General features: G+C 49.2%; 3 protein-coding genes across 4 annotated transcripts; 1 reads left to right on the top strand and 2 right to left on the bottom strand.

Moving 5' to 3' along the window:
* The first annotated feature begins 1,041 nt into the window (after nucleotides 1-1,041).
* On the top strand, nucleotides 1,042-3,337 carry LOC130403541 (serine protease 23-like). Its single transcript, XM_056607941.1, has 3 exons — nucleotides 1,042-1,181; nucleotides 1,288-1,348; nucleotides 2,134-3,337. The coding sequence occupies exons 2-3, from the start codon at nucleotides 1,323-1,325 to the stop codon at nucleotides 3,335-3,337; spliced, it is 1,230 nt and encodes a 409-aa protein (XP_056463916.1). The 5' UTR covers nucleotides 1,042-1,181; nucleotides 1,288-1,322.
* Nucleotides 3,338-3,515: 178 nt separating this feature from the next.
* On the bottom strand, nucleotides 3,516-17,313 carry tmem39a (transmembrane protein 39A). 2 transcript variants are annotated; one of them, XM_056607257.1, is made up of 9 exons: nucleotides 17,224-17,313; nucleotides 16,237-16,449; nucleotides 14,507-14,729; nucleotides 12,683-12,766; nucleotides 11,033-11,187; nucleotides 10,503-10,881; nucleotides 8,935-9,122; nucleotides 7,746-7,866; nucleotides 3,516-6,758 (listed from the first exon to the last, which is right to left on the bottom strand). In XM_056607257.1, the coding sequence occupies exons 2-9, from the start codon at nucleotides 16,347-16,349 to the stop codon at nucleotides 6,474-6,476; spliced, it is 1,548 nt and encodes a 515-aa protein (XP_056463232.1). In that variant the 5' UTR covers nucleotides 16,350-16,449; nucleotides 17,224-17,313; the 3' UTR covers nucleotides 3,516-6,473. The 2 variants fall into 2 exon arrangements, with proteins under 2 accessions (XP_056463232.1, XP_056463233.1); XM_056607258.1 differs by having other exon boundaries at nucleotides 14,507-14,723.
* Nucleotides 17,314-18,229: 916 nt separating this feature from the next.
* Nucleotides 18,230-25,841, bottom strand: LOC130403095 (immunoglobulin-like domain-containing receptor 1). The gene is made up of 9 exons (XM_056607256.1): nucleotides 25,568-25,841; nucleotides 24,455-24,625; nucleotides 23,205-23,354; nucleotides 22,141-22,260; nucleotides 21,358-21,504; nucleotides 20,412-20,534; nucleotides 20,111-20,286; nucleotides 19,333-19,980; nucleotides 18,230-18,911 (listed from the first exon to the last, which is right to left on the bottom strand). Exons 1-9 carry the CDS (start codon nucleotides 25,611-25,613, stop codon nucleotides 18,873-18,875), a joined length of 1,620 nt encoding a protein of 539 aa, XP_056463231.1. The 5' UTR covers nucleotides 25,614-25,841; the 3' UTR covers nucleotides 18,230-18,872.
* Between the last annotated feature and the right edge of the window lie 503 nt (nucleotides 25,842-26,344).

Raw genomic sequence — 26,344 nt, 5'->3', positions numbered from 1 at the left:
GTGTGTGCGTCATCGTGCATTGTGTTTCAATGTGTGTGTTTCAATGGGAGCCCTGGGGAGCTGTGATCGGTGTGACCAGGAGGGAGGGGTAATAACGGCCGGGGGCTGAGCCAGGGGGTCCACCCCTCATCCTGGCAGAGGTGAGGCTCGCTAATCAACTACAGAGAAGTGAAGAACGCCGCGCCGCTGCCGGCTCGGGTTTCACCGCCAGCGGCACCGCGGCAGGGACCAGCGACCGCCAAGACGACCCGCCCTACCGCCCGCCCACCCGCCTCAAAACAAGCACTCAGAACCCCGCTTCTGCTTTCTGGAGTATCCAAATCAAACTGGATCTGTAGAGCGCTTTTTGTGTGCAAAACAGTGGTACAAAGTGCTACACAAGTGGAGTCACACACCTATACTGCCTGTGTGCGTTTGTTCCAAGTGCGTCATTCTAAAGTCAGTGACGTTCTATTCGAGGCATCTTACTGTCAGGGCATCTGTGAATTCTATCGGTGACCATTATATATAATAACTTAATAACCGGCCTGAATACTATTATAAAGATTGCGTCGCTGTTTGAAGGGCTGGGTTGTGCGGGAGATTGTGCAGGAGGTCATCTCTTTACACGTAAGTGATTCCTTCAGGGTTTTCACTGCAAAAGACAATGGAAGAACCCACTGTTTAATGTGAACCAATAATGCAAAGGTTTTATTAACACAACCACACACACACACACACTGTGGAAATTATAAATTAAAGAAGCAATAAAAAAGACGCTGCCGTGCGTAAATTGAAGCCAGCCTGCATCAAAATGGAAAAAATAACGACAGGATGCAATATTAACTTAATGAGCCTTCTTCAAGTTTCTCTGGGACACTTTCTCGAGAATGATCATTAACTAGGCTACTTATTTATAGGCACGTTACTATAGGTGTTATTATAGGCACATGATCATACAAAAACCCGAACCCTGTTGATATCTATAAACCGGCCCACCCTGGAGCGGCCGGCTACACTCACGTGACCGCGGCAGGTTCTCCCCCAATCAGCGGAGCTCGTCTGGTCGCAGAGGAATGAATGCACCACCTACACTGAACCCACAGCGGCGACCGGCCACACTGTCACAGCACGGCGAGCACTTTTTAACGGGAACCGACTGGAATTAACTCCTCAGAGACGGAGGAATACATATTTAAAAAGTATGCGTACCGCTTGTTATAACACATAACCGCCTTCATTCACGTCCGAGGGTCGTTTTCCTCCGATTCGTGGGTGATAAAAACAACTTTGCAACTCTTTTTCTAGACCGTCTGTCAGCGATTCACCTGCGGACGAAAACCATGCGCCCGAGGGGAGAGCTCTCGCGGTAAGTGGTAGGGTGTTTATTGCCTGATTTGCATATTTTATATAATTGGAGGACGTTTATTTGTCGGCAAGTGGTGCGCAGATGGGTGTCAGGGACGTTTTAATTTAGGCCTATCGTGTGATAAGGTATACGATAAAGATATAAGATAACGCCTATTTCAAACAAACTTTTTCCAAAAACATATCTAGACTCTTGAGCATCACATTCATATTTAATCAGTCCCATCCATGTTGGAGAATAAATAATTAAAAAATCTTTTATACAGTATCTTTCCACACGGGCATATTTCTATGGTAACAGTCGTTTCATATTTATATTCCCACTCTAAAATGCCTCACATGTCTGGTTTCTAAACAAACTGAAAAGCAAAACAACTCTGTTCAACTCTTGTTTGGGGCTGAAATGGATGAGCTGAGGCGCATTGGGTGTGGCAAAAATAAAACTTAACCATGCAAGCCCGGAGAAGCATACAAATCATCTAGAAATGATCCTAAAGAAGGAAAATTGATCTTTCTATTTCAAACTATTTTCTACCCTTGACTGATTTCTGGGCATGGATTATCGTTATTGTCTCTGGTATTGCGTTTGCCTACATAGCATTTTCTAGTATTATTGACCATTATTGTTGAATGTTGTTTACGTGCGTACGTATACATCTTGTTTGCTTTCTATAAGACACGCAATATCCATCTTTAAGATAAGAGTACAAGTAAAGTTAAGGTGACTCCACAAAACTTTGAGAACTTCTCATCACCTGTCTCGACCTCTCCCTCCCCCCCTTACAGGTCTGCCCTCCCTCTCCTCTTCCTCCCCCTCCTCTTCCTCCCAGCCGTGGTCCAGTCGGCCCGCCAGCAGTGGCACCTCCAGCGGGTCCCGGTGGTCCTGCCCCTGCAGACGGACGCCCGCCCCGACCCCAGCTTCCTGTCGCCCGCCCACCTGGAGGTCACCTCCCCCTGCGACCCAGAGTGCCACCGGGCGGCGCCCCGGCCGAGCTACTGGGACCTGCGGGAGCTGCTGGCCTTCGAGACGCTGCACAGCAACGGCCACCTCACCGAGACCGCCGTCGGCATCTACGGTTACGACCCCCGCGCCGACACCAGCCCGGCGTACCTCGTCGCGGACGCCGCCGCCGCCCCCCCCCCGACGAAGACCCCCAAGGCGCCGGTGCGGAGGAGGCGGCAGATCTTCGGCCATGACGGGCGCTTCAGCATCGCGGGGCGGGACCACCTGCTGCAGTACCCCTTCTCCGTGGCGGTGAAGCTCTCCACCGGCTGCTCCGGCACCCTGGTGGGCGAGCGCCACGTGCTGACCGCCGCCCACTGCGTCCACGACGGGAAGAACTACGTCAAGGGCGCCCAGAAGCTCCGCGTGGGCTTCCTGCGGCCCAGCCAACGAGACCCCTCCCCTTCCTCCTCCGCCAACTCCACCAATCACGCCGAGACGGCCCTGGGCTCCGCCTACTACTCGCCGCCGTCCAACCACAAGATGCGCTTCCAGTGGATCCGCGCCAAGCGCACGCACGTGCCCAAGGGCTGGGTGAAGGGCAACGCCAACGACATCGGCATGGACTACGACTACGCGCTGCTGGAGCTCAAGAAGCCGCACAAGCGCCGCCACATGCGGCTGGGCGTGAGCCCGCCCGCCCAGCGGCTGCCCGGCCGCCGGGTGCAGTTCTCGGGCTTCGACAACGACCGGCGCGGCCAGCTGGTGTACCGCTTCTGCGCGGCGGGCGAGGAGACGGCCGACCTGCTGTACCAGCACTGCGACGCGCAGCCCGGCGCCAGCGGCTCGGGCGTGTACGCGCGCATGTGGGACCGGCGGCGGCGGCGCTGGGAGCGGAAGGTGATCGGCGTGTTCTCGGGACACCAGTGGGTGGAGCAGGACGGCGCCACCAAGGAGTTCAACGTGGCCGTGAGGCTCACGCCGCTCAAGTACGCCCAGATCTGCTACTGGATCCGCGGCAACTTTGTGGACTGCAGGGAGGGCTGAGGGGGACGGGGGGGAGACCTTGGGGGAGGCGGGGGAGGAGAGAGTCTGGGGGAGGGCTGAGGGGGAGACTTTGGGGGAGAGGGGTGGACCTGTACTGGATTAGAACCTGTTGGAGTGGACCATACATACACACACACACACACACACACACGACTGACGCACACGCCCGACACACACACACACGACTGACACACACACACACACACACACACACACACCCGACACACACACACGACTGACGCACACGCCCGACACACACACACACGACTGACACACACGCCTGACACACACGCCTGACACACACACACACACACACGAGATGAGAGGTGAAGAGCCGGGGACGATGAGGTCATGCTTGCTTAAAGGTTCCAGGTGCGAGGAGGCGATGACACGCGAGAGGCGATGACATCAGAGTGACATCATGATGACATCATGACGGTGCAGGGCTACCCTGCGCAGGACATTGAGGAAGACGAGCAGAGCATCATGGTTTCACTTTATACGCTTTATTCTAATTATACTAAGATTGCACTGTTTCTAAGCCTTGTGGGCAGGTTTCTTCTGTAAACCACTTGTGTTTTATGTGAATGAATGTAGTTTGCTATTGCCAAAGTGATACTTGTTGCTTTCAAAAAGGCAAACTAGTACTCTTGATCCACACAAAGTGTGGATTTTACTATTGACGTATGTATGCTGCCACCTAGTGGAGATACAGTACATTGCACTTGTCCGCCACAGTCAACAGCACCATTTCTTCCTTTTGAGAATTTCAATGTTTTAAAAACCGCAACTCTAGAGTTAACGCACAGACGTGTTTTGCGCTGTAAAATGTCACTTAAGCCTATATAATCATCTATGCTTTAATCGTTGAAACAGTTAGACTCCATTGAGAAATAAAAAAGGTAAATAAATTAAAACATAAGAAAAAAACATGTTGATTTAACACCTTTCTTTTATTGTCTCAGATGCCAAATTAAAAGCGGTATTAATGTTTCCAGGCAGGCTACGTTGGTGGGGGAGTGTGGTACAAACTGAAATAAGGAAGGACCTTCCTACCCAAGAACATCCAACACGAAGCCGCAATGCATCCTGGGATATGGCACACACATCAATTTAACATCCTTTGGTTAACCTCTACACATTCAAATAGCCAACAGCGTTTCTCAGGATTCTCAAAAAATCGAACCAAACCAAAAATACAGGATGCGGTCCAGAAGAAACAACGAGAAAAATACAACCAAATGGCTCCCGCGAGGGCCCTGCTTCAAAAGAGGTGAAACCAGTCATCCTCTTTCACTGGAAGCCGAGCCCTGGCTTCCAGTTGCCAATCAGGGCGCACAACACAGGAGTAGACAATAAAACACTGGGACCATATGGGCAGAGCCGACAGATACACCTTCGGTCTCCGTAACACAGCACGCCAGTTGAACAGCCCCACTGAACCGCCATGTTTGATACATTCAACGAGAGAGAGAGCGAGAGAGAGAGAGAGAGACTAATTTCATTACTCACTCGGTGTGACTGAGACACAGTCATCTATGGCACAACAGTCATCCTCGAGGTTCCCTACGCATGCATCACAGGTCAATACATGACACACACAAACGCCTGACTGCACCAGAGCGAAGGAATGACCGGAACACTTTCCACAGGCAGCGATTTGGTCGCTTTCGATGTTGAAGTTCCTCCTGAAAGAGGATTGTACTTTGGTTTCATCCAACGTGGGCCGCATACTGAGCTGTATAATTTATACTGAGATGTAGGTGATGAGCTGAACGCCAGCGGGCAGGGAATCCCTCACCACAGAGAGTGGTGGCACAATGACGATGTCACTGCCGAGACGCAGGAAACGCACCGTTTAAAAGATTGCGGGAGATCAGAGCGTAAGAAGTAACAAAACAGAGAATCTGTGTCATGCCTCAGAGTGGCCCCTGCTGGCTAACACCGTTCTGGTAGAGGGAGAGGATAACACAAACGGCCGTAGAGAAATCCACGACCAAAATGAAACTATTTCACTTAGTTTCAGCCGTCATCGCCCCTTTCTGCTGGGCTACTTTCCAACGTGATCACCAGGAAGTCCGTGCCACACATGACCAATAGCCATCAGCCTGTGTTGTGTCGCCCATGTATGGTGTGGGCAGACCGACCTATCACGTAGCAATGGACATCTGGCGATGCCCGGTGTCCACGGGAAAGACAACTTACTTAACCGCTCGTTCTTTCCTCCGTATTCTAGCAACGACCAAAGAATAACGACAACTAAACATGCCAGGCTTAGTCGCGTGATGACAGGCGTGTTATGACAGGCGTGTTAGACGTGTTAGAGGTGCCAGGATGCGGTGAGACAGGATGCCCCAGCTGCCTTGCGGTACAGACGCAAAGAACGAAACCCGTCGGTCTGACCTCAGAGTGCACGAGCGTGAGGAGGGGTGCCTTCGCGTGCACAAAAGGCACAGGAAAGCCCTCGGCTTCACACTCAAACGCTTTCAAACTCCTGACCCATTCAGACACGGCTCCGTCTTTACAGAGCACCAAATTCATTCAGATGCTTCGACCCGATTAAAAAAAAAATACTTTCGTAACACAAGAGTTTTCCCCGAACGGCTCATCTAAACCGAACCGAGGAATCGATCCCCACAGTCAATCTAAACTCAAACCAGCCAACCGGGAGCACACGGGCCGGGCGTTGCAGGCCGACGCCCCCCCGTGGCAGCGGGGTACATCTTTGGCAGGAAGTCCCCCCCCCCCCCCCCTCGTGAGATCAAACCTGGCGGTCCTGTGCTGCCGGCATGCGGAAAAAGAAACGTAACACAACATGCGACAGACGTCCTCTCGGGGTCTCTGTAACGCCTGGAGCGATGGGGCGGGGGGGGGGACAGTATACAAAATAAAAAATACTCTTTAAATAGTTATATAAACATCGCATGAAAATAGAACCGTATCAAAACATAACCGTGAGTTCACAGTCCCACATGTCCGCCGCGCTCCTCCCCACGCCTGCCCCCCCCCCACCCCTCCTCGCTTTCACGTTCCCATGGCAACCCCTGCGTCACCATCTCCCCCGAGCTTGTTTACGTCCAAAGGTTCAAAGGGGAGGTCTCGGAGGAGGAGGAGGAGGAGGAGGAGGAGCCGGCAGCTACTGTGACTTGAGGCCCAGGCCGTTGGAGGAGGAGGAGGAGGAGGAAGAGGAGGAGGAGGAGGGAGCGGCGGGGGAGGAGGGGTAGGAGTAGGCCTTGCCCAGGACGATGCGGTCCCGGAGCAGCTTGAAGAGCACGTAGTAGTTGCAGAAGAGGATGAGGCCCAGCGAGAGCGTGTGGTTCCAGCGCTCGGAGCGCAGCAGGGAGTACAGCTGGTACAGCACCACGGTGGACTCGATCCAGATCAGCAGGTTGAGTATCCGGAGGGGTTTGTGGAACAGGAACTAGCCGAGGAAAGAGAGAGAGAGATACGTTGCAAAAAAACGTGTTGCAACAAAGTCACGTTTAGAATTATGAACTTGGTCGTCGGCTGCTGTCTCGCTTCCTTTCTGATTCTAATTTTTACTTTTTTGAGATTTAGAGCACGGCTTTAACCAAAGCCACTTAGTAACTCGTTCATTTGGCCATTAATGAGCGGTCATCAAGGATACCCAAAAGTAGGTGGCAAACGTTGGCATTTGAACCAACAGTCAAACCACCCTAACTACGGCAGGTCTACCCTGCCCCGGGCGCAAGAACAGGTTCTCGTCTCCAATCTCCTCTTCCTCAGGTTTCCTTCTGAGGGTTAAAGGGGTAGTTCGGAATTTGGGACACAGGGCCTGATTCCCAAGTTAGCCTTGGTGTTCTTTATTATTGGAGACGGTTTTCAACACAATTCATTCAGTCCTTCTAGTTGCAGAGTTTGCTCGTGCTAGGCCAACGCACGGCAATGGGCAATGCTAGCCTGCTAATAAAACTGTCTTACCCACTCCACAGTACACCCGAGGCTAATAAACTATAACGCCAGACGGTCGAAGTAAATGTCTGTGTTGATAGAAATAAAACCAACCTAGCATTGCATTTTAAGGGACATGCCGTGTCTCAGCAGCAGTGTTATAGTGCCGGTAGTAGGCTACGGCAGCGGCGGACAGATACCCATGTTAAATTCCGCTGCTGCTGAGAACGTAGTCCCTCAAAATGCGAGGATTCATGCGATGCGAGGTTAGTTTTATTTCTAACTTCCTTCTATCAACACAGACATTTACATCTATAGCCTGGCGTTATAATTGATTTACCTCGGGTGTACTGTGGCGTGGGTAAGACCGTTTTATTAGCAGGCTAGCATTGCCCCGTTGCCGTGCGCTAGCCTAGCACGCGCAAACTCCGCAACTCGAAGGACTGAATGAACTGCGTTGAAAACCGTCTCCAACGATCAAGAACCGCGGACTCACGTAGAACCTGGAGTGGGAGATGTCCGAGGGCAGCGCCACGTTGTAGGTCCCCACCGCCTTGTACAAGCTGCGGCTGTGTCTCACCAGGACCCCCTGAGGCCATATGGTGCTCTCTGACCATCTGCTCAGGACACACACACACACACACACACACACACACACACACACACACACACACACACACACACACACACACACACACACACACACACACACACACACACACACACACACACACACACACACACACACCTTGAGTATGGTGTGAAATGCATGATGAAACACCACCAGGTGACACACACACACCTTCAAAGACACAATTCTGTCTTGATTCATTGGTGACTTGTTCCCTTAGTCCCTTCTTCTATGATAGAAGAAGAACTTTGCTTTTCTGTAATGTTTTACAGTACAATAGATAAAACCCTTTGCACTTAATAATGCTTTTTTTTTTTTTTTTTAAAGAAGTTTGTTCAACATGTGTTCCAACATCGGTTATTTTATTATTACCATCATCATAATCCCCATTATTATAGTAAATGGCAGTGTGGACACGTATTGTCATTACCGTTATCCATGTGTGTGGACGAACCTCATGCTATCATTACAACCATATACTGTCTATTCCATGTGATGTGCTGTGAGGGAGAAGGGAGGAAGAGGGCAAACGAGAGGGAGGAAGAGAGAGGGAGGAGAGGGAGAAAGAGAGGGAGAAAGAGAGATAAAGAGGAAAGAAGAGAGAGGGAGGAGAGGGAGAAAGAGAGGGAGAAAGAGAGATAAAGAGGAAGGAAGAGAGAGGGAGGAGAGGGAGAAAGAGAGATAAAGAGGAAGGAAGAGAGAGGGACGAGAGGGAGAAAGAGAGGGAGAAAGAGAGATAAAGAGGAAGGAAGAGAGAGGGAGAAAGAGAGGGAGAAAGAGAGGGAGAAAGAGAGATAAAGAGGAAGGAAGAGAGAGGGAGAAAGAGAGGGAGAAAGAGAGATAAAGAGGAAGGAAGAGAGAGGGAGGAGAGGGAGAAAGAGAGGCAAAAAGAGGGAGAAAGAGAGTGAGAAATAAGGAGGAAGAGAGGGAGAAAGAGGATAAGGAGATGGAGGAAGAAATGGAGGGAGGGAGGGAGGGAGGAAGGAAGAGAGGGAAAAACAGAGGGAGGGAGAGGGGGAGAAACAGTGGGAGGCGGAGGGGGCGGGCCACTCACACGTGCTGGGGTGCGTTGCTGTACGAGCCGTGCTCCAGCTTCTGCCAGCGGCCCAGGTGTGCGGCCGAGCGGTGCAGCAGGTCGCAGTAGCTGGGCGGCAGCAGCTGACTCATCAGCATCACGAAGGCGTTGATCCACACCATGATCAGGTGCTCACAGGACCAGCGCATGTCGTAGTACTGCGTGCTCTGCAGGGGGGGGGGGGGGGGGGGAGGAGGAGGTTACCGTACGGCTGCCTGGGTTTGTGCTCCGATGTGAACGCATATGAACATGATTCGGGGTACAGGATGGGTGTGATATGGATCGGCGATTTCAAGCACACACACACACACGAGTCTAGAAACTGATTTGAATAGGAAATTATTTAAAGCAGTGTGCACCTCAGCTATCCATCCCCCTACTCGCCCCAAACCTGTTTGGTCACGGAGATAGTCTTGCAAAGATAAACCCATTTGTGTGCGTCAACAGACACGGTGTTGATTTGATGTCGTCAGCAGAACCTTGGTTCTGCTTTCGAAGACTTCCTGTCTTTCGAAGACAGGATGTCCTCGAAACAAACGTGTAATAAAATAAAGTGAAAGGCCCCAGTCACCCTGATTTGAGGGTATACGATTACTAATCTAAAATTTGATTTGTGAGCCTAGTCACTTTATGACAGAAGGTGTTTTAGAGCACATTTCAAACTAATCTGTTTTGCATTTTGAACCTTGGGTTTGGTTCCGAAACCATATGAATATTTTTTTATGATAGACACTGGAGTATGAAGCCAGAACCTTTCAACTGGGAGTCGAAACCCTTACCAGTAGATCAACCTCCCGACTGAATGTGAAATGAACGTTCATAAACAAATGTTTTTCATACAACCCCCCACCTCTACACCACTTCCTCTTTCTCCGCTTTCACAGTTAATCCCCCGATCACCGCATCGTCACCTCTACTTATTATTTGACTTATAACTAGAGCAGTGCCCCATAGACAGAGTTGCAGGACACGCAAAACGTCCTAAATGGACTTAATGTGATTCTTAAGGGTTGGAAAAAAATAAAAAAGAACGTGTTTTTGAAATTCAACACAAACTTTGCAGACGCTCAGATATTAAATCCGGAGTCGCAGAGTAGCCAAGCACTTACAATTGCGAGGTTAACCCATTCGTCGTATACAACACAGATCGCTGGGATTAGATGCAACACAACACAATCGTACGCACATAATAAGTGCGTGAGAGGGGTGTATTTAGGAGAGTAAGGGAGGAAAAGGGGTGTGGGGGGGGGGGGGGGGGGGGGGGGGGGGAGGGGGGAGGCTATGCAGAGTCTAGGTGAACTCTGAACAAGCGAGTCTTGAGTCTCTATGGGAAGCTGATGAGCAACTCTGCAGTGCTGACCTAAGCAGTCCTGTCCTAAGTGCCAGGACGTACAACAAACAATAAGTGAGTGTATCAATTCCCAGGACGCACAAACATACAATAAGTGAGTACATTAAGTGCCAGGAGGGACAAGCTACAATAAGTACGTACATTAAGTGCCGGGACCTACAAACATACAATAAGTGCGGCCATGCGCTGCCCTTACCTTGACGAAGCAGAGCGGCAGGAAGGCAACGTAGTAGGCGCTGAACAGCGAGTTGAACAGCACCTCCTTGATGCGGCGGTTGAAGTCGCTCTTCAGCTCCTCCACCTCGGCGCGGATCAGCTCCGGCGTGTGCGTGTGCGTGTGCGGGGGGCAGGTGTGCGTGGGCGCCAGCGGCGGGCTGGTGAACTGCTCGCGGAGGTTCTCCCGCAGCAGGAAGAGGAAGTCCCGCGGCCGGAAGAACGGCGCCTCGGCCGCCGCGGCCACCAGGTCGCCCTGCTGCCCCTGGTCGCCGTGGTAACCGCAGACGGAGGCGGCGGCGGCGTGGCTCCTCGCCGCCCCCTCCTGGTGGAAGCAGCAGAGGGGGATGTACACGCCGAAGCTGAGAGAGAGAGAGAGAGAGAGAGAGAGAGAGAAATATAGACAACATAGACCAGAGTCTAGCGTGTGTTTGGTCCAGCGTGTGTTTGGTCTAGCGTGCGTTTGGTCTAGCGTGCTTTTGGTCCCGTGTAGCGTGCATGTGTCCTACTCACGGGTATCCCAGGAAGAGCAGGTTGAGGACAGAGTGGTTCCTGCAGAGGTTGACCAGCGTCCAGCAGAGCACCCAGCCACACAGCGTCAGCAGGCAGAGACGTGCTGTGATCAGCAGGCCCGACCGCACCAGAGAGCTGCCCCCTCTCTGAGACACCTGGACAGACAGACAGACAGACGCTTTAGGCATCCCCTAGTTAATTCGAGATTCTCACAGTATACATCTGAGACCGGGAGAAAAGGAAAAATCAAACACAACAAAAAATATTTTGATCGGCAGTTACGGTAGAAAAGATAGCAACTCTGCGAAGTGTTAGTGCTGAAGGGCACCAAAGTTGAACTACTTTGCTTAACTTTATGCAAAATAGCGTGTTGTGTTTTGTTATGCAACGTTCACACCACACTGGTCAGAACTGGCAGAAATGTTGAATTTCGTTTCCTTTTTAAAGAAGCACTTCCAACTGTTACGCTCCCATGTGCAGCCATAGAGAGGGAGTAGTGAGTGGTGGTGCCAGGATAACGCTTTGTACGGGAATGTGATTGACATAACCCCCGATAGACTAAGTGGCCATATACAGAAGCAGGCGAAGTCAACCAGAACAACTTGTTCAGCGAGAGCATTTCACTCACCAAGGGCTGACGCATTTGTAACCAAATATAGGACATAGAACTAAATCATACCCTCGAAATCGTGCCTACATCCCATTCAACAGTCAATTGTCCCAACACTTTCCCCACAATTAATCATCAACGATGAACAATCAAACGGTTGACGACTAAAATAGCTTCTGCTCTGTTCTTAGCGCTTCCTCTTCATCGCTCGCTGTGCACTCATCCCCCGCAGTCTTCCCACAACTTCCTCTTTCTCTTCTGACGCAGCTACACTGTACCCATCTCAGTGGATGATGAATGAACAATATTAACTGATAGCCAGAATAATTGGCCAAATTAGATTCAGCAGCTATGCTGGGGCGCTTTCATCCCCGTCAACGTAGCAGGGAGTTAAGAGAACCACCAGAGCGCACAATCCATATTGTCGTAACTGCTCCGAATGCAGAGTAGATATCCTTGATTTTCATTAAGATTTTGCGTTTCATTATGTATTGTTAAGGGTTGATACATGGTGCTTTACAATCCAGAAAAGGGTTCCGGTCCACCAAGACCAACACCTTACGCAACAGTTTCATACCCATGGCAAATGTGCTCAGGAACTAACTGGCCTCTCAGTGACTGACACACACACTGAAATATACACACACACACACACACACACACACACACACACACACACACACACACACACACACACACACACACACACACACACACACACACACACACACACACACACACACACACACACACACACACACACTCTACTCATTTCATGACCTCTTAGCCTTTCATAGCTACGAACCACAAGAAGGAACTCAGTATGTTGATTTGTTCACTGCCACGTGAACAGGACTCATTAAACGTCTTGTTTGAATTCATCGTGTTGGTCTCCGACCAAACTACCATGGGATGCACCGAATCCGTAAGAGGCCACGTTAACGCCTTAAACGTTATAGAAATACATACACTAGGAGCATGAATATGTCAATGTTGGATCAGCTGTGTCCGTTCATTCAGCCTTGCGCTTCCACTCCTACCTCAGACACAATGGTCCAGACCAGTCTCCTGGCCAACATGACGGTGATGAAGGTGGCCAGGTGGTAGTCCATCAGGTGGAAGTTCTGGAAGCAGAACAAAGCAAAAGGTTTCAACACTACAGCAGCCTGGGAATGTTTCACCGAACGTGAAACAGAAACTAACAGAGTAATTTCCCCCGAGTGACTCAAACTGGAATTCACTCCAGGTGACTTATACTCCACCACAGATCATCAGGGACAAAAAAAAAAATGAACTCATTTTTCATTGTTTTCAAGGGGAGAGGGTAAACAACATTTGCATCCTTTCCTGGAAGTGGGTCCTATATAGGGTTTGAGCTTCTTTGCGGTAGATTATCTTTGCAACGAAACAAGAAACAAAGAGAAACTCCACTCCCCCCCCCCCAGAAAGTCTGCCATAACATATTTGGACTGCTGGGTCAGAGATAAACTTATAACATACACGACTACTAGATGTAAGCAAAGTCTGATTATTACAGGAACCAGCTCTTAGTACAGATAAACATTGGCCACCAAAAACGACATCTTACCAAACCTCCTAGCTACGAGTAAAGATAAAGACATATTCAGTGTTTCCCTAAACACTGTATGTTTAAGGCGGCCGCCTTAAAAATAATAGGGTTCCCGCCTTGACTACCAATGTATAAAAAAATAAATTCTTAAATAAATTCGTTTTTCATTATTATGCATTAACAAAGTACAAAACATACTTCCATCAGGTACAAAAAACAAAGATAAATAATGCATCGGTGATACTGTTGAAAACAATAGTCTTTCTAACCGAAACCCCAAACCCCCCCCCCGCCCCCCCCCCCCCCCCCGCCTTTTGACCACCTTGACTAAGACATTTTCTGGGGGAAACACTGATATTGTAACAGACACAAGCGCAAAGTAAAATCCTACAAGTTAAGACATCTTGCTCAAGACACTGGCTACAAGTACAGACCCATTTAAGATATGGTTATCAGGCATGGTAGCCAGCAACACCCCGCTATCTTTTTGATTCTCATCTCAGGATAAACTGCATATCGGCGGACATGTCAAATCCTCTAACGCATACAGCGCATTTAACTCCAACTAACTAAAGAGGAACTTTTACTATTTATGTCACTGACACACCAAGCTCCTCTGATTTGAGGGAGTGCATATTAGTTACATGAACATGTCATCAATGGGCAGGTATGGGTTAGACTTAGACATCTTGCACCACAACACCTACTCAACACTTTGAGTTATTGCATTTGTTGTTTCTTGCTGGCTCTTGTTGTAACTCCCAATCCAAGAACAGGCAAGTGACATCACTGGCGACCGACCAGTCAGAATCAGCCATTACAAGGATGTCTGTCGGTGTGCTTGCAGCTATTGCTTCAAGTGTCTGTCTGATCATGATAATGTTTCTGTGTCTGATTGTATCGATGCGTGATTGTTCGTGCTTGTCTGTGTCATTAGTAAATTAGCAGCAATCTACATTTCGAGTATGCCTTCTAATTTATCATTCTGTTAGTCTGTTCTAGCGTGTTGCGCTGACTGCGACTGGATGCCTGGACTCTCTCACCATCATGGTTAACTGGCCAGCCCCCCCATCACCGATTTAAAATCTTTTGCCTGTATATATGTACGCGTGTCGCTCAATTATGGCACCCAATGCACTCCTGTCCATTGTTCTTGCCCTCCGGGGGGCTAGGGTCAGGGGAGTGTCATAAACAACACACGGCCTGTTAAGCCCTTAAAAGACTGTGCCGGTGATTAAGGGCTACACAAATAAAGTTGAATTTAAGCAAGTTCGAAGTGTGTTGTTGTGCGTACCAGCGAGGTGGAGGCGGCGGGCTGGCTGTAGGGGTACCACCACACCGTGCGGTAGATGTTCATGTACTGGACGAACAGCGCCACCAGAAGGTAGAGGAAGAGCAGGAACTCAAACACCAGGCTGCTGTCCAACGGCAGCTCGGGGATCTTGGAGTGACGCACCGGCTCCGGGGTGATGAGCGCCGAGAGGGGCGGAGCCGACAGCCCCACCGAGTTACTGCTCCTGGGGAGAGACGGACTGACTTACTGCGCACAGGGACGGACAGACGGACAGAACGAGTAACTGCTCCTTGGGGACAGACGGACTGACTTACTGCGCATAGGGACGGACAGACGGACAGAACGAGTTACTGCTCCTGGGGACAGACGGACTGACTTACTGCGCACAGGGACGGACAGACGGACTCAGTTACTGTTCCTAGAGACAGACTGACTGATCTACTCTTCCTGGGGACCGACAGATAGACTCAAAGATACTGCAAACAGAGAGATAGAACTGTGTGTACAGTAGAGACATGTAGCTAGAGACAGACGGAACCGCGTGTACAGTACTGTACCGGTCTATAGTCCAACTAGATTAAGGTGGGATCACCGGACGTACTGCGAGCCCTTCAATACAAATGAAATGCATCGAATAAACTTTACATTTACATAGAACTTTCCAAGACACTTCTCTCAGTCGATGCCACGCACACGCACACGCACACGCACACGCACACGCACACGCACCAGCCACAACTTGCAGCTGGGTGCTTGAGAGATATATGGTCCATGTGACAGACAGCTAAACTAGGTCATGGCTCTGCGGCAGTTGGCATGTTGGTTTTACTCCGCAAACATGGGTCGTACACGTCATTCACATGGGCTTTGCCTCATTGGCCAGGGTGACTACTGCTGCGTATTTGACGGATAGTGTCTACGAGTGTGTGTATGAGTTTGATGTGTCTACCGAGTGTGTACTATGCGTGTACATGTGTTTATGATGCGTCTACGAGTGTGTGTGGGAGCGTGCATGATGCGTCTACGAGTGTGTGTGGGAGTGTGCATGATGCGTCTACGAGTGTGTGTATGGGCGTCTATGATGCATCTAAGAGTGTGTATGATGTGTGTACCAGTGCATGTGTTTGATTGAGTACGATGTGTCAACGAGTGTGTGTGGGAGTGTGTATGATGTGTCTAAGAGTGTGTGTGAGTTTGTGTATTTATGACGGTGCATTATGCTACGAGTGTGTACGATGCGTCATCGAGTGTGTACGATGCGTCTTCGAGTGTGTATGTCTCTACGAGTGTATGTGTGAGTGTGTATGAGAGTGTGTACGAGTGTGTGTAAGCTTGTGTGACGTGTATACGAGTGTGTGTGAGTAACAGTGTGTGTATGAGTATGTGTATGCGTGTATGCGAGTGTGTGTGAGGGTGTATCAGTGTGTGTATCAGTGTGCATCAGTGTGTGTATGAGCGTGTCTGAATATGTGTATCAGTGTGTGTATCAGTGTGTGTATCAGTGTGTGTGTATCAGAGTGTGTATCAGAGTGTGTATCAGTGCGTGTATGAGTGTGTATCAGTGTGTGTATCAGAGTGTGTATCAGAGTGTGTATCAGAGTGTGTATCAGAGCGTGTATCAGTGTGTGTATCAGAGCGTGTATCAGTGTGTGTATCAGAGCGTGTATCAGTGTGTGCATCAGAGCGTGTATCAGTGTGTATCAGTGTGTGTATCAGTGCGTGTGACCCACCTGTTCCTGAAGCCCGTGCCGTTGCTGAGGTTCCCCCCGACTAGGGTCTGCAGGGACGGCAGAGCAGAGCGACTCAGCTGCTGTCTGCTGGGGCCCCTGCGGCCCCCCGGCATGGTCCCCGGTTACCCCGGCAACCACCAGCCAACAGTCCCTCCCCCCCCCTCCTCCCTGGTGCTCCTCCTCCTCAATGGTCGACCGTATACAACAGGGTCCCTGAGAGAGAGAGAGAGAGAGAGAGAGAGAGAGAGAGAGAGAGAGAGAGAGAGAGAGAGAGAGAGAGAGAAAACAACATCTTTAACACAAACAGGAAATGGAGCTTTGCAGATGTTAGAGGGAGCCATACAATGATCAAAGCTATTGTTTTGGTTCCCAGTCCATGTCAGAATGGGAAACAGCTGAAGAAACTCACTCGTTTTTCTATTAGATATGAGTATTTAAGTTAAATGATAGCCGCATAAAGGATGGAGCCACTATAGAATGGCACATATCTAAAACAGAATAGCATAACTATACCTTTACTATTAAACTTCGACTGCATCAAGTGTGCCCTCAAGGAACTTTAACTGGGCGTTCAACTCAATAGAGCGAAAATAGGAACTGACAACGTGAGACTGCAGAAGGCGTTTCCCTACTTGGAAGAAGTCTGCAAATTAAACCAGTAGCCTTCAATCAAGTGACCTCTCCAAAAAAACCTTTGGACTCGAGCGTTGTTTTGAGGCTGTGTTCCGCGTCTCCTACACAGAAGCGTGCAACGACACGCGTCCACTCACCTGCAATGGACCCTACCTGTAGTGAACCTGGAGAGCATGCAGTGCTGTGCATGTAGACATCTGGTGGAAACTTGGATGGCACAACTTGTACTTGAGATCAGCTCAGATCACTAGTGGAGCACTCGGGGTGTGCAGTGGCCTGCACAATCAAGCCACCACTAGTTGGTTTTTTGGGGTTGGGAGATCGCATGTTAAAAGTGAATATGCCTTGACTTACACCGTCTCAACAACATGCGGGTGGTGCACCAGTCGAAGATGCATCAGTCACTTGAGGTACTTCCAGCAGCCGTACGAGTCCAAACGGAGAACATTCCGGTCGCCTTTCGCTTCTTCAAATTGTCTCAAAACTCCCAATTACGTCCCGGTAGGCGTTGATAAACTCCCGACGCCGTGGCTTGTATTCCGATCACGGGAGAAACGGTATTAAAGTTATACTTGTGTCAAGAGTGAGCAACAGTGTTGCACCGCACAGAGACCGACGTGGCAGACCTGCACTTTCTTCCCCTCGCACGTCATCAGCGCGCGACGTCGTGTGTTTACTGCACAGTCGCAGTTTCTTCCTCCGAGGCGGTGTAGTCATGTCAATGGTGGGGGTCCCCTGGTCACTAGTGCATCATCACGGACCGTGTGTGGGGGTCCCCTGGTCCTAGTACATCACCACGGACTGTAGTTGGAGGTCTGTACTTGGTTGGTCTGAGTGATGGCTTTTGAAAGGATTAGATTGATCACTGCCTTTATTGTTTAATGAGTAAACAGTGCTGTAGGCTACAACCGTTCGTTTGTAGTTAAATTAATAAGGTCCGTCTATACTTGAGCTCGATAACACAGCGTTTATATTTATTACATTTGATGGTATTTGTCATGGTATTTGATTTTTTTTTTCAATATTAAATGTCTGTCTAAATTTCCATTTTTAATGCTAATTTATTTACATTAATTGTATAATACATACAATAAAAAGTTGTAGTGGTGGTTTATATGTGCCTACAAGCATTTGTCTTAAAAAGTCCAGGCACGACCTGAATTTAATATACTGTACTCCCACAAGGGGATGATCTATGCTTCTGTGAAGACCAGGACACCACGAAGGCTACAGGTAGACTGAACATGGGGAATCGAACCCAGTTGATTCCAACACCCTAACCACTACACAACATTATAATTAGGAAAAGCTAAGAAGAACTATAGGTTGTTTCAACTTGAAACATCACAATATGTAGAATGTATATCCCAAGACGTAATATTGCTTTTATTTGTAACAACCCCAAATAATTAACAATACCATTTTGCTGTTAGCACAAATTTTGGGTATATATCCCTATACTGTAATGTACACACACAATAAACAGTTTAATATAACTATTGCAACCGAGTTAAAAATAAATAAACATATTGTACAAAATTAATTCAACATAGTTACAATGGCTGTATCCTACATGGACATGGTTAAAACAATTATCTTGCATTACAACAACATATGCTAATATGAAAGTTTAAGTTTTTAAAAAATTATATTATAAAAAAAAAACTACATTTTCAAAACTGGACTGAACCACCAGGAGGCACTACAAACAAATCAAGAAACTAGGTAAAAACTGAAAAGCATTTATTTTTGAGGATACCAGAAAATGTATCCCATGCCATATACATAAAAACACACATGCACACAAATATACAAAATATAATACATATATATACACATACACATGTATTATATTTATACACGTGTATATGCATACACATATACATGCACGCCATTTAAGAAGGTTAAAAAAAAAAAATTGAGCAATGTCATTACTCGATTTGGACAGAATACAACTCTACAAAAAAGTTCTGTTTGACCTTACGAGGGCATCCTCAGTCCGCTCAGATGACCACACTTGTCCCACTCCGAAAACTCTTATCCTGGAGAAACACACTTACTTTAGAGGCATGCTCCACACACACACACACACACACACACACACCCCTCAGACCCACTCTACCGGCAGCACCTACAACAACACTTTGTGTGTATTGATGACTGTGTGTGTCTCAATAGGACTGCGCGTGCGTGTTCTAAGGAAACACCTGTAAAAGCATGTGGATGCAGAAGTGATGTATTTGAAAGTAAGGGGTGCGCTCAACCATGAGGAGTGTGTGTGTACACTCCTACGTGTAGTCCTTTGTGTGTATGTGTAGTCCTGTGTGTATTTGAGAAGTCCTGTGTGCGTTTGTGTAGTCGTTTGTGTAGTCTTGTGTGTGTGCGCGCGCTCGCGTGTGCGTGTGTGTGTGTGTGTATGTGCGTGTGCGTGCATGTGTGTGACTACAGCAGTGAGTGCCTTACAGAGAGGCGCTCGTTCCTCCGCTTGCCGGGTTTCGACCCGGGCTCATACTCCGTGTAGCTGGGCGGATTATCTACCCACATTCCTCCTCCTCCCCCTCCTCCTCCTCCTCTCCTCGCCGCTCCCCCCCTCCGGCTGCTGTCCTCGTCGTCGGAGCTCCAGGAGTCCCGCCGGGAGCGGTGGGAGGCCGGCGGCGAGTAGTTCCCGCGGGACCGGGTCTCGTACAGGTCGTCCCGGGAGCGGGAGCGCAGGCGGCCCAGGTCCCCGCTGCGGCTGGGGGCCCCACGGCTCCCCCCGTCCAGGGAGTCCTGGCTGAAGCTCCGCGACATGGCCCGGGACCGCGTCGGCGACGGGCGGCGGCCCCCTCTTCCTCCTCCTCCTCCTCCTCCGTCGTCACGGCGATAGGCGCCGCCGCCGTTGCGGCTGCTGGCGCTGGAGCTGGGGGGGCGGGTCAAGGGCGCCCTGGGAGGCATCCGGGCTGCAGGCTGCTCCCTGATTGGCGGGAGCGTGATGACGCGGCGCTCGGCCGGCCCGTCGTCGTTGAGGGCCGAGAGCATGCTGGGGGGCCCCGGGGAGAAGGGGACGGAGAGGGCGGGGGGACCCATCATCTGGTTGTGCTGCATGGGGTGCATGGGGTGCATGGGCTGCGGCTGGGGGAACATAGAGGGGTTCGTAGAGGTGAGTGTCGTCTCTCAAGAGGAAAGCACAGAAAGCACAAACTAATGCGCAGAGAAGGAACATCAATTGAAGGACGAGTGCAACCCCATTTCAGTGTCTCACCTGCAGCATCGGGCTGCTCATGTCCATCCCCCTCATCTGGTTCTCCATGTAGTCCAACATCTGGCCGTTAGCTGGGGTCTGGTTGCCATAGTTACTGGGTGGGGGCATGCTGTAGCCCATGGATTGAGGGGGAGGGAGGGGCATGGGGTTCATGGGGATGTGCCCAGCGGAGGAGCCTGGAGAGAGGAGCCAATCAGAGACAACCGTTTAGTTGTTTTTTTGTGCGTGTGTGTGTCTGCAAGTGTGTGCTTGAGAATGCGCGAGTGTGTGCTTGCGAGAGAGAGGAAGAGAGAGAACGAACCTGCGTAAAGCAGGGGATTCTTCTGGGAAGAATGTTGGCTCATTGGTGCATAGATGTGCTGACCTCCCATCCAGGGAGCCATGGCCTTCTGGGCGTCCTTGATCATACGATGTTGCATCACCGCTACACACACACAAATAATTGGAATCAACATCGACACACATTTGACCATACATCAGAGGAAGAACGGGATTCAGTGGCCATGCGTCACCTTTCTCAGCGTGTTTTGTGTGTGCGTCACCTTTCTCAGCGTGTTGTGTGTGTGTGTGTGTGTGTGTGTGTGTGTGTGTGTGTGTGTGTGTGTGTGTGTGTGTGTGTGTGTGTGTGTGTGTGTGTGTGTGTGTGTGTGTGTGTGTGTGTGTGTGTGTGTGTGTGTGTGTGTGTGTCTTTCAGCTGTACTGTGTGTGTTTTAGGGGTGTAATGGTTCCCACAAAAAAAGACTGGGTCTTCATCGTCGCGGGGCTGAGGTTTGTGTTGAGTGGCTGCATGTTTTGACATACATTCCAAGTATTACATTGATATCATAGTCTCTCCAGGCTTACCTTTTGCCTAAAACTAACAAGACGTTGTTTGTGTACATTCAGAGCCTGAGAACGATTAGGCCTACTCGTTGAGATATGGACTGTGTATTTGATTACATGTTTTTTACATAACTGGACTTGATTGTAGAATTGAAATGCATCAATGGTTAAGAGCCGACACCATTTGTGACTTATGACATTTCTTAAATATGAAAAATAAATAATTAAGATTTATGAAGTGGATAAATAGTCGGGATTGATTGCTTTTAGTCGCCTCAAGAAATCTGTAGTCGGGGACAGCCCGGGACCATTTTCAAAAGCACCCTACCGAATGACATGCAGGGTGCGCAAACCTTATGGGACGTTAGCTAGTGCGAGTGCTTGCGTGTGTGTGCGCGTGTGCGTGCGCGTGCGCGTGTGTGTACCTTTCTCGGGGCAGCAGCACTGCTCCGGGCAGCAGGGGCAGCGGATGTAGCAGCAGCAGCGCTGAGGACAGCACTGGCAGCAGCAGACCCCCAAGAGGATGATGAGGAGCAGGGCTCCCAGGACGATGAGGAGTACCGTCAGCCAGTCTGGAGGAGGAGGAGGAGGAGGAGGAGGAGGAGGAGGAGAGGGAGGAGGAGGAGCAGGAGAGGGAGGAGCAGGAGGAGGCGAGGGAGGAGGAGCAGGAGGAGGAGGAGGAGGAGGAGCAGGAGGAGCAGGAGAGGGAGGAGGAGGAGAGGGAGGAGGAGAGGGAGGAGGAGAGGGAGGAGGAGCAGGAGGAGGAGGAGCAGGAGGAGCAGGAGGAGAGGGAGGAGGAGCAGGAGGAGGAGGAGGAGAGGGAGGAGGAGGAGGAGAGGGAGGAGGAGGAGGAGGGTGTTACGATTAAGTCTTTTTTCTTTTTTTTTGTCTATCCAAAGTCACGAACAGTGAATTCAGATCCATGTCATTGAGGAGCAGGTAGGAGTAAGGGGGGCTCTTTCTCTAGGATGCCTACAGGTGGACAGTGGAATCGAACCCAGAACCTCTGGGATTGGAGTGGAACCCCCTCACCAGCACTACTACTAATAGGGGTCAATCCCCTGAGCCCCCTTAATGAACCGGAGAAGAAAAAATCAGAACGCAACGTGACAGATCAAGAGTAAATATATTTTTGGAGCATTTCAATATTTTAGGAGGGAATGTTTATTAACGAGCGTGTATGTATACTTAGGAGGGTACATTCTTACGGTAAACAATGAGTTTGACTTCTTTGTCGTTGTCTCCTGACGTGTCTCCCGGCGCATCGACAGCGCAGAAATACACGCCGTTGTCCCACCACATGACCTCGTTGATCACCAGGTCAGCCACTGCGGGCACGCGCACACACACACACACACACACACACACACACACACACACACACACACACAAACACACATTAATAATGCTAACAGTCTGCAATGCCTAGCATCTGAACGTTTGGGCTTGGTATTTTATCTCTAAAATATTTTGAAGTAACAAGTTATGCGAGAGAGAAAACATGACCTAGTTTTCTACTGATAAGGACAGGAAGCAAAACCAGTTTACAAACTAGTCAAGGTGAGGTGGAACAGCGACCGATCAACCAGTTTTAACATGGTCTAAACGGTCCGAAACACATACGCTGTAGCTGAGACTGCAGAAGAATGTGGAGAGTGAGAAAGCGATTGAGACAAATTAAAATCGATACACATGTGTGTAACCCATAATCACAGTTATAGCCAAAGACCCACATTATATGACATTACCGGTCCTTAACCCTGAACCGGTGATTCTTAACTTTTAAACAAATGTACATTCTTTGTATTTGTTTCTACGTGCATGGTTGCTTGCGTGCGTGCGTGTTGTTATATCGCATGGGTGCTGCTGTTTACCTAAGAGGTGCTCTCATGTGATTATTGGAGTTTCACTTGAGAGAGAGGGAGGGAGAGACACAGCCAGCCAGCCAGCCAGCCAGCCAGCCAGCCAGCCAGCCAGCCGGCCAGCCAGCCAGCCGGCCAGCCGGCCAGCCGGCCAGCCGGACAGCCGGACAGCCGGACAGCCGGACAGCCGGACAGCCGGACAGACGGACAGACGGACAGACGGACAGACGGACAGACGGACAGACGGAAAGAGGAAGACAGAGTGAGAGTGGGAGAGACAGAGAGAGAAACCTCGAGAAGGAACCCAGAAGAGGGATCCCACCTTCCAGCGTGAGGGGGCTGCAACAGGTGCCGATGTGTAAACCTGTGATTCAACGTTTCGAATAGCTGTGAGAGCACGATGAACTCACTGTTCTGGATGGAGATCTTCCTCTCGCGGTACTCGGCTCCCAGGATGGCCTCGTTGGAGCCCGTCTTTTGCATCACCACGCGCACGGTCCTCATGCGGTCGGGGCAGTCGTTGGACGGGTCCTGCCCCAGTGAGAGGGCCGATTGGTAGGCTGAGGGACCACAGAGGGGTGTGGGGGGGGTACGTCATGTCAAATAATTGTTTATAGTATGCAATGACCATTTTTTATTACAGTAAAGCACATAAGACATCTGCACTGAATATGAATGTATTCAATGTTCCTGTTATTGTTCAGTTTCAAGTGTATTTTTTTCCGGGCACATTAGAGACCAACAAGTATAAGTCATTCACGGCGGTGAAATGCTTGACACACACACACACGCACACGCACACGCACACGCACGCACGCACGCACGCACGGCAATGAGTCAGAACATGGCAATGGTGAGAAACACTTGTGTTGGAACAGGTTTCGCATCATATTCTCCTGCTGTGATGAAAGAAATGTTAAAAAAAAAAAAAGGCCACCAGTACTGAATCAACATCCTACTGGCTTTGTAAACAGGAAGACACAGGCATGTGGGTGTTATCGGTCAGGATAGGATAGAATGGTCGAGGACTCCCAAACTAAAAAGTTAAATCCCCAGTGTCCACAGGCTACCTGTAGACATTCTCGATGCCAATACTCTAACCTCTACCTGCTTCTTAATGACCCGTCCCTGTATCGTTTAACCCCGAACTGCTCCATAATGACCCCTCTGTACCGTCCAATCCTTCCCTTATCCTCAATGACCAGCATGTGTACTGTCTAACCCCTACCTGCTCCTCAATGACCAGCATGTGTACTGTCTAACCCCTACCTGCTCCTCAATGACCAGCATGTGTACCGTCTAACCCCTAACTGCCCCCATAACGACCTGTCTCTGTACTGTCTAACCCTTACCTGCTGCTTGATGAACAGCATATATACTGTCTGACCGAGACGACAGCCTCTTTCATTGTAATTAAATGAAGCGAAAAAATATTCACAAATCAATTAAATGATGGTAAAAAAGGGTTTGCTAACTACCATTGACCAATTAACTTACATCCTTAATTGGAAGGCAGAATATGGTAGAGCTCATGTAAACAACACTTACAACTCATTCTTTACTGTGATACTTTTTCTGTGGTGTAACCTCTCTTATGAGGCCCCATCAGCCCGAGCCCGGGTAACATCTCTGTGTTGTGCAGGTGTGGTCTGAGGGTTACCTGTGGAGTAGTACTCCAGGACAGGGTCCTTGCAGAAGGACTTGAAGCGCCAGGTCACCAGGACGTTCTGGGCGTTGGCGGAGGTGGAGTAGTCACAGCGTAGGATGACGGAGGAGAACAGCATGGTGCTGCGCTCAGCCTGGGGCACGTTCACCTGGATGCCCCTCACCACTAGGGGGGGGGGGACACGCAAACACGCAGGTCAACCTTTGGCACATTGGTCGTTCATAATTAAGGAATTGGCCTTGTACTTATTTTAATTGATTTGCAACTAATTAGCTTTTATTTTGACAGTCAATTCACATTGTCACGTTGTTGTTTTTTTTGGCATTGTACTTATTTTTCGGTTTGTTTCAGTATATTTGGTCATTTATTAAATATGATCAGTTTGCTTTTATTTTGACAGTCAAATCACATTTGCAAGGCATTTGGGAATGTTAAAACGGTGCTCTAAAAAAGAAGTCTGGTTATTTAGCATTCGTTTGAGTTTTGTCATGAGCCAACGTCATAGTTTATTTTGGCCTATAGACTAGGCCTTCCAGGCATAGCAAGGACAAGAGGAATGATTAGGGAGCAGGAATGGTAGATGTTTCTTTGTGTCGGACTGCGTGAGTGTTTGTGTTTTCAATGTGGTAGAACCAGTTAAACCAGTAGGAGACAAATGCAGGAAATAGTCGAGACCGAAACCTCTAACAGCAACATTGACATGTTTATAGACTACAGTTCTTTAACCTCTGGGTTTAAACTTAATCGACAAACGTTTAGACGATAAATCAAATTGCAAAAACCACAACAGCCTTTATAGGCCCTAGAGTTAAATACGTCAATAAGCTCTTAAAATCAACTAGGAAGAAAAACCTGTTACACTGGAGCAAGCCTACAACAATACCAGTTGGCCAACAGTTTGATGGAGGATTATTTTATTTATTCATGTTTGATCCACCGACTTCTTTAAATAAATAAATGAAAACATATCGACAGTGGAACATAAACCTAAAGGGATCATGTCGACGACAAAATTGGACGGGTGGCTATCAAAGGTGTCGCAGGATATCTGTAGATGAAAGACAAGAAAGCAAGACCCCTTGCATCAAAACCGTGATGATGACCTACCTGAGGGTAGGAGGCACAGGCAACATGCGAGCAGTAGTCCGCGCATGGTGCAGGACACGACGCAGCCCACCCGGGACGCGGATCAGACTGAAGCGTGGACTGGACGTGGTAGGTGGGCCTAATATGCCTACCCAGTGTGGTTCAACTCTAGAGACCCCCTCCCCAAGGTATTCCGAGTCAAAATACACACGCGATTGTTTTACTGCTCCTTGGCTCGACCTCGTCTAGGATAGTGTGTTATCTTGATTGTGTGATGCCCATCTCTCCTCTGTGGCCACGCCCCGAAACAGGTGAACAGGTGAACAAGTAGCCTCCAGATACTGACGGTGATGATGACGTAGGCAGTATTGCCTCCTCTGCACCGGTGTCAGTTTTCTCACATCGCCGCTGTTGTCAAGTAAAGTCACATTTTATAACCGTTGGTTTAGTTTAGGTTTTGTGTGTTTGATTATTGATTATAAGTGACCATGTACGTCTCAATGGTATTGCAGACACTGTAGGAGACCCTACCTTTCAATGGTTATCATAATTACAAAACTGAAACATATAAACATGTATAAAATACAAATAGGAAAAACGTGTTTTCAATCATCTAAAATGAACCGTTTACCTACCAGAAACATTGGTGATTTTTTATGATTGGTTTTGAGTCTAGACACTGCAGTTTCCATTTTGTACCACTAAGGGTCGCTCACACTTTATGAAGAGGGGTCGATTTATGCAAACTTATTCCAATGTAACGCCAAAGTGTTATCTACTATACGTCAATGGTATCTC

This window comes from Gadus chalcogrammus, chromosome 14 (assembly GCF_026213295.1).
Source record: "Gadus chalcogrammus isolate NIFS_2021 chromosome 14, NIFS_Gcha_1.0, whole genome shotgun sequence".
NCBI lineage: Eukaryota > Metazoa > Chordata > Actinopteri > Gadiformes > Gadidae > Gadus > Gadus chalcogrammus.
The sequence above is the reverse complement of the archived record's forward strand: the minus strand, read 5'-3'. Positions and strand labels throughout refer to the sequence as shown.

What these genes read in the sequence shown, in the direction of transcription:
- LOC130403541 (XM_056607941.1), top strand. Translation starts at nt 1,323, where the DNA reads ATGCGCCCGAGGGGAGAGCTCTCGCG. An exon ending in CCGAGGGGAGAGCTCTCGCG is followed by an intron (nt 1,349 to 2,133) that starts GTAAGTGGTAGG and finishes CCCCCCTTACAG; the next exon opens with GTCTGCCCTCCCTCTCCTCT.
- tmem39a (XM_056607257.1), bottom strand. Translation starts at nt 16,349, where the DNA reads ATGCCGGGGGGCCGCAGGGGCCCCAGCAGACAGCAGCTGAGTCGCTCT. An exon ending in CCGCCGCCTCCACCTCGCTG is followed by an intron (nt 12,767 to 14,506) that starts GTACGCACAACA and finishes TTCTGCTTCCAG; the next exon opens with AACTTCCACCTGATGGACTA. An exon ending in TCTGGACCATTGTGTCTGAG is followed by an intron (nt 11,188 to 12,682) that starts GTAGGAGTGGAA and finishes CTGTCTGTCCAG; the next exon opens with GTGTCTCAGAGAGGGGGCAG.
- LOC130403095 (XM_056607256.1), bottom strand. Translation starts at nt 25,613, where the DNA reads ATGCGCGGACTACTGCTCGCATGTTGCCTGTGCCTCCTACCCTCAG. An exon ending in GAAGATCTCCATCCAGAACA is followed by an intron (nt 22,261 to 23,204) that starts GTGAGTTCATCG and finishes GCGTGCCCGCAG; the next exon opens with TGGCTGACCTGGTGATCAAC. An exon ending in TGAGCAGCCCGATGCTGCAG is followed by an intron (nt 19,981 to 20,110) that starts GTGAGACACTGA and finishes ATGTTCCCCCAG; the next exon opens with CCGCAGCCCATGCACCCCAT.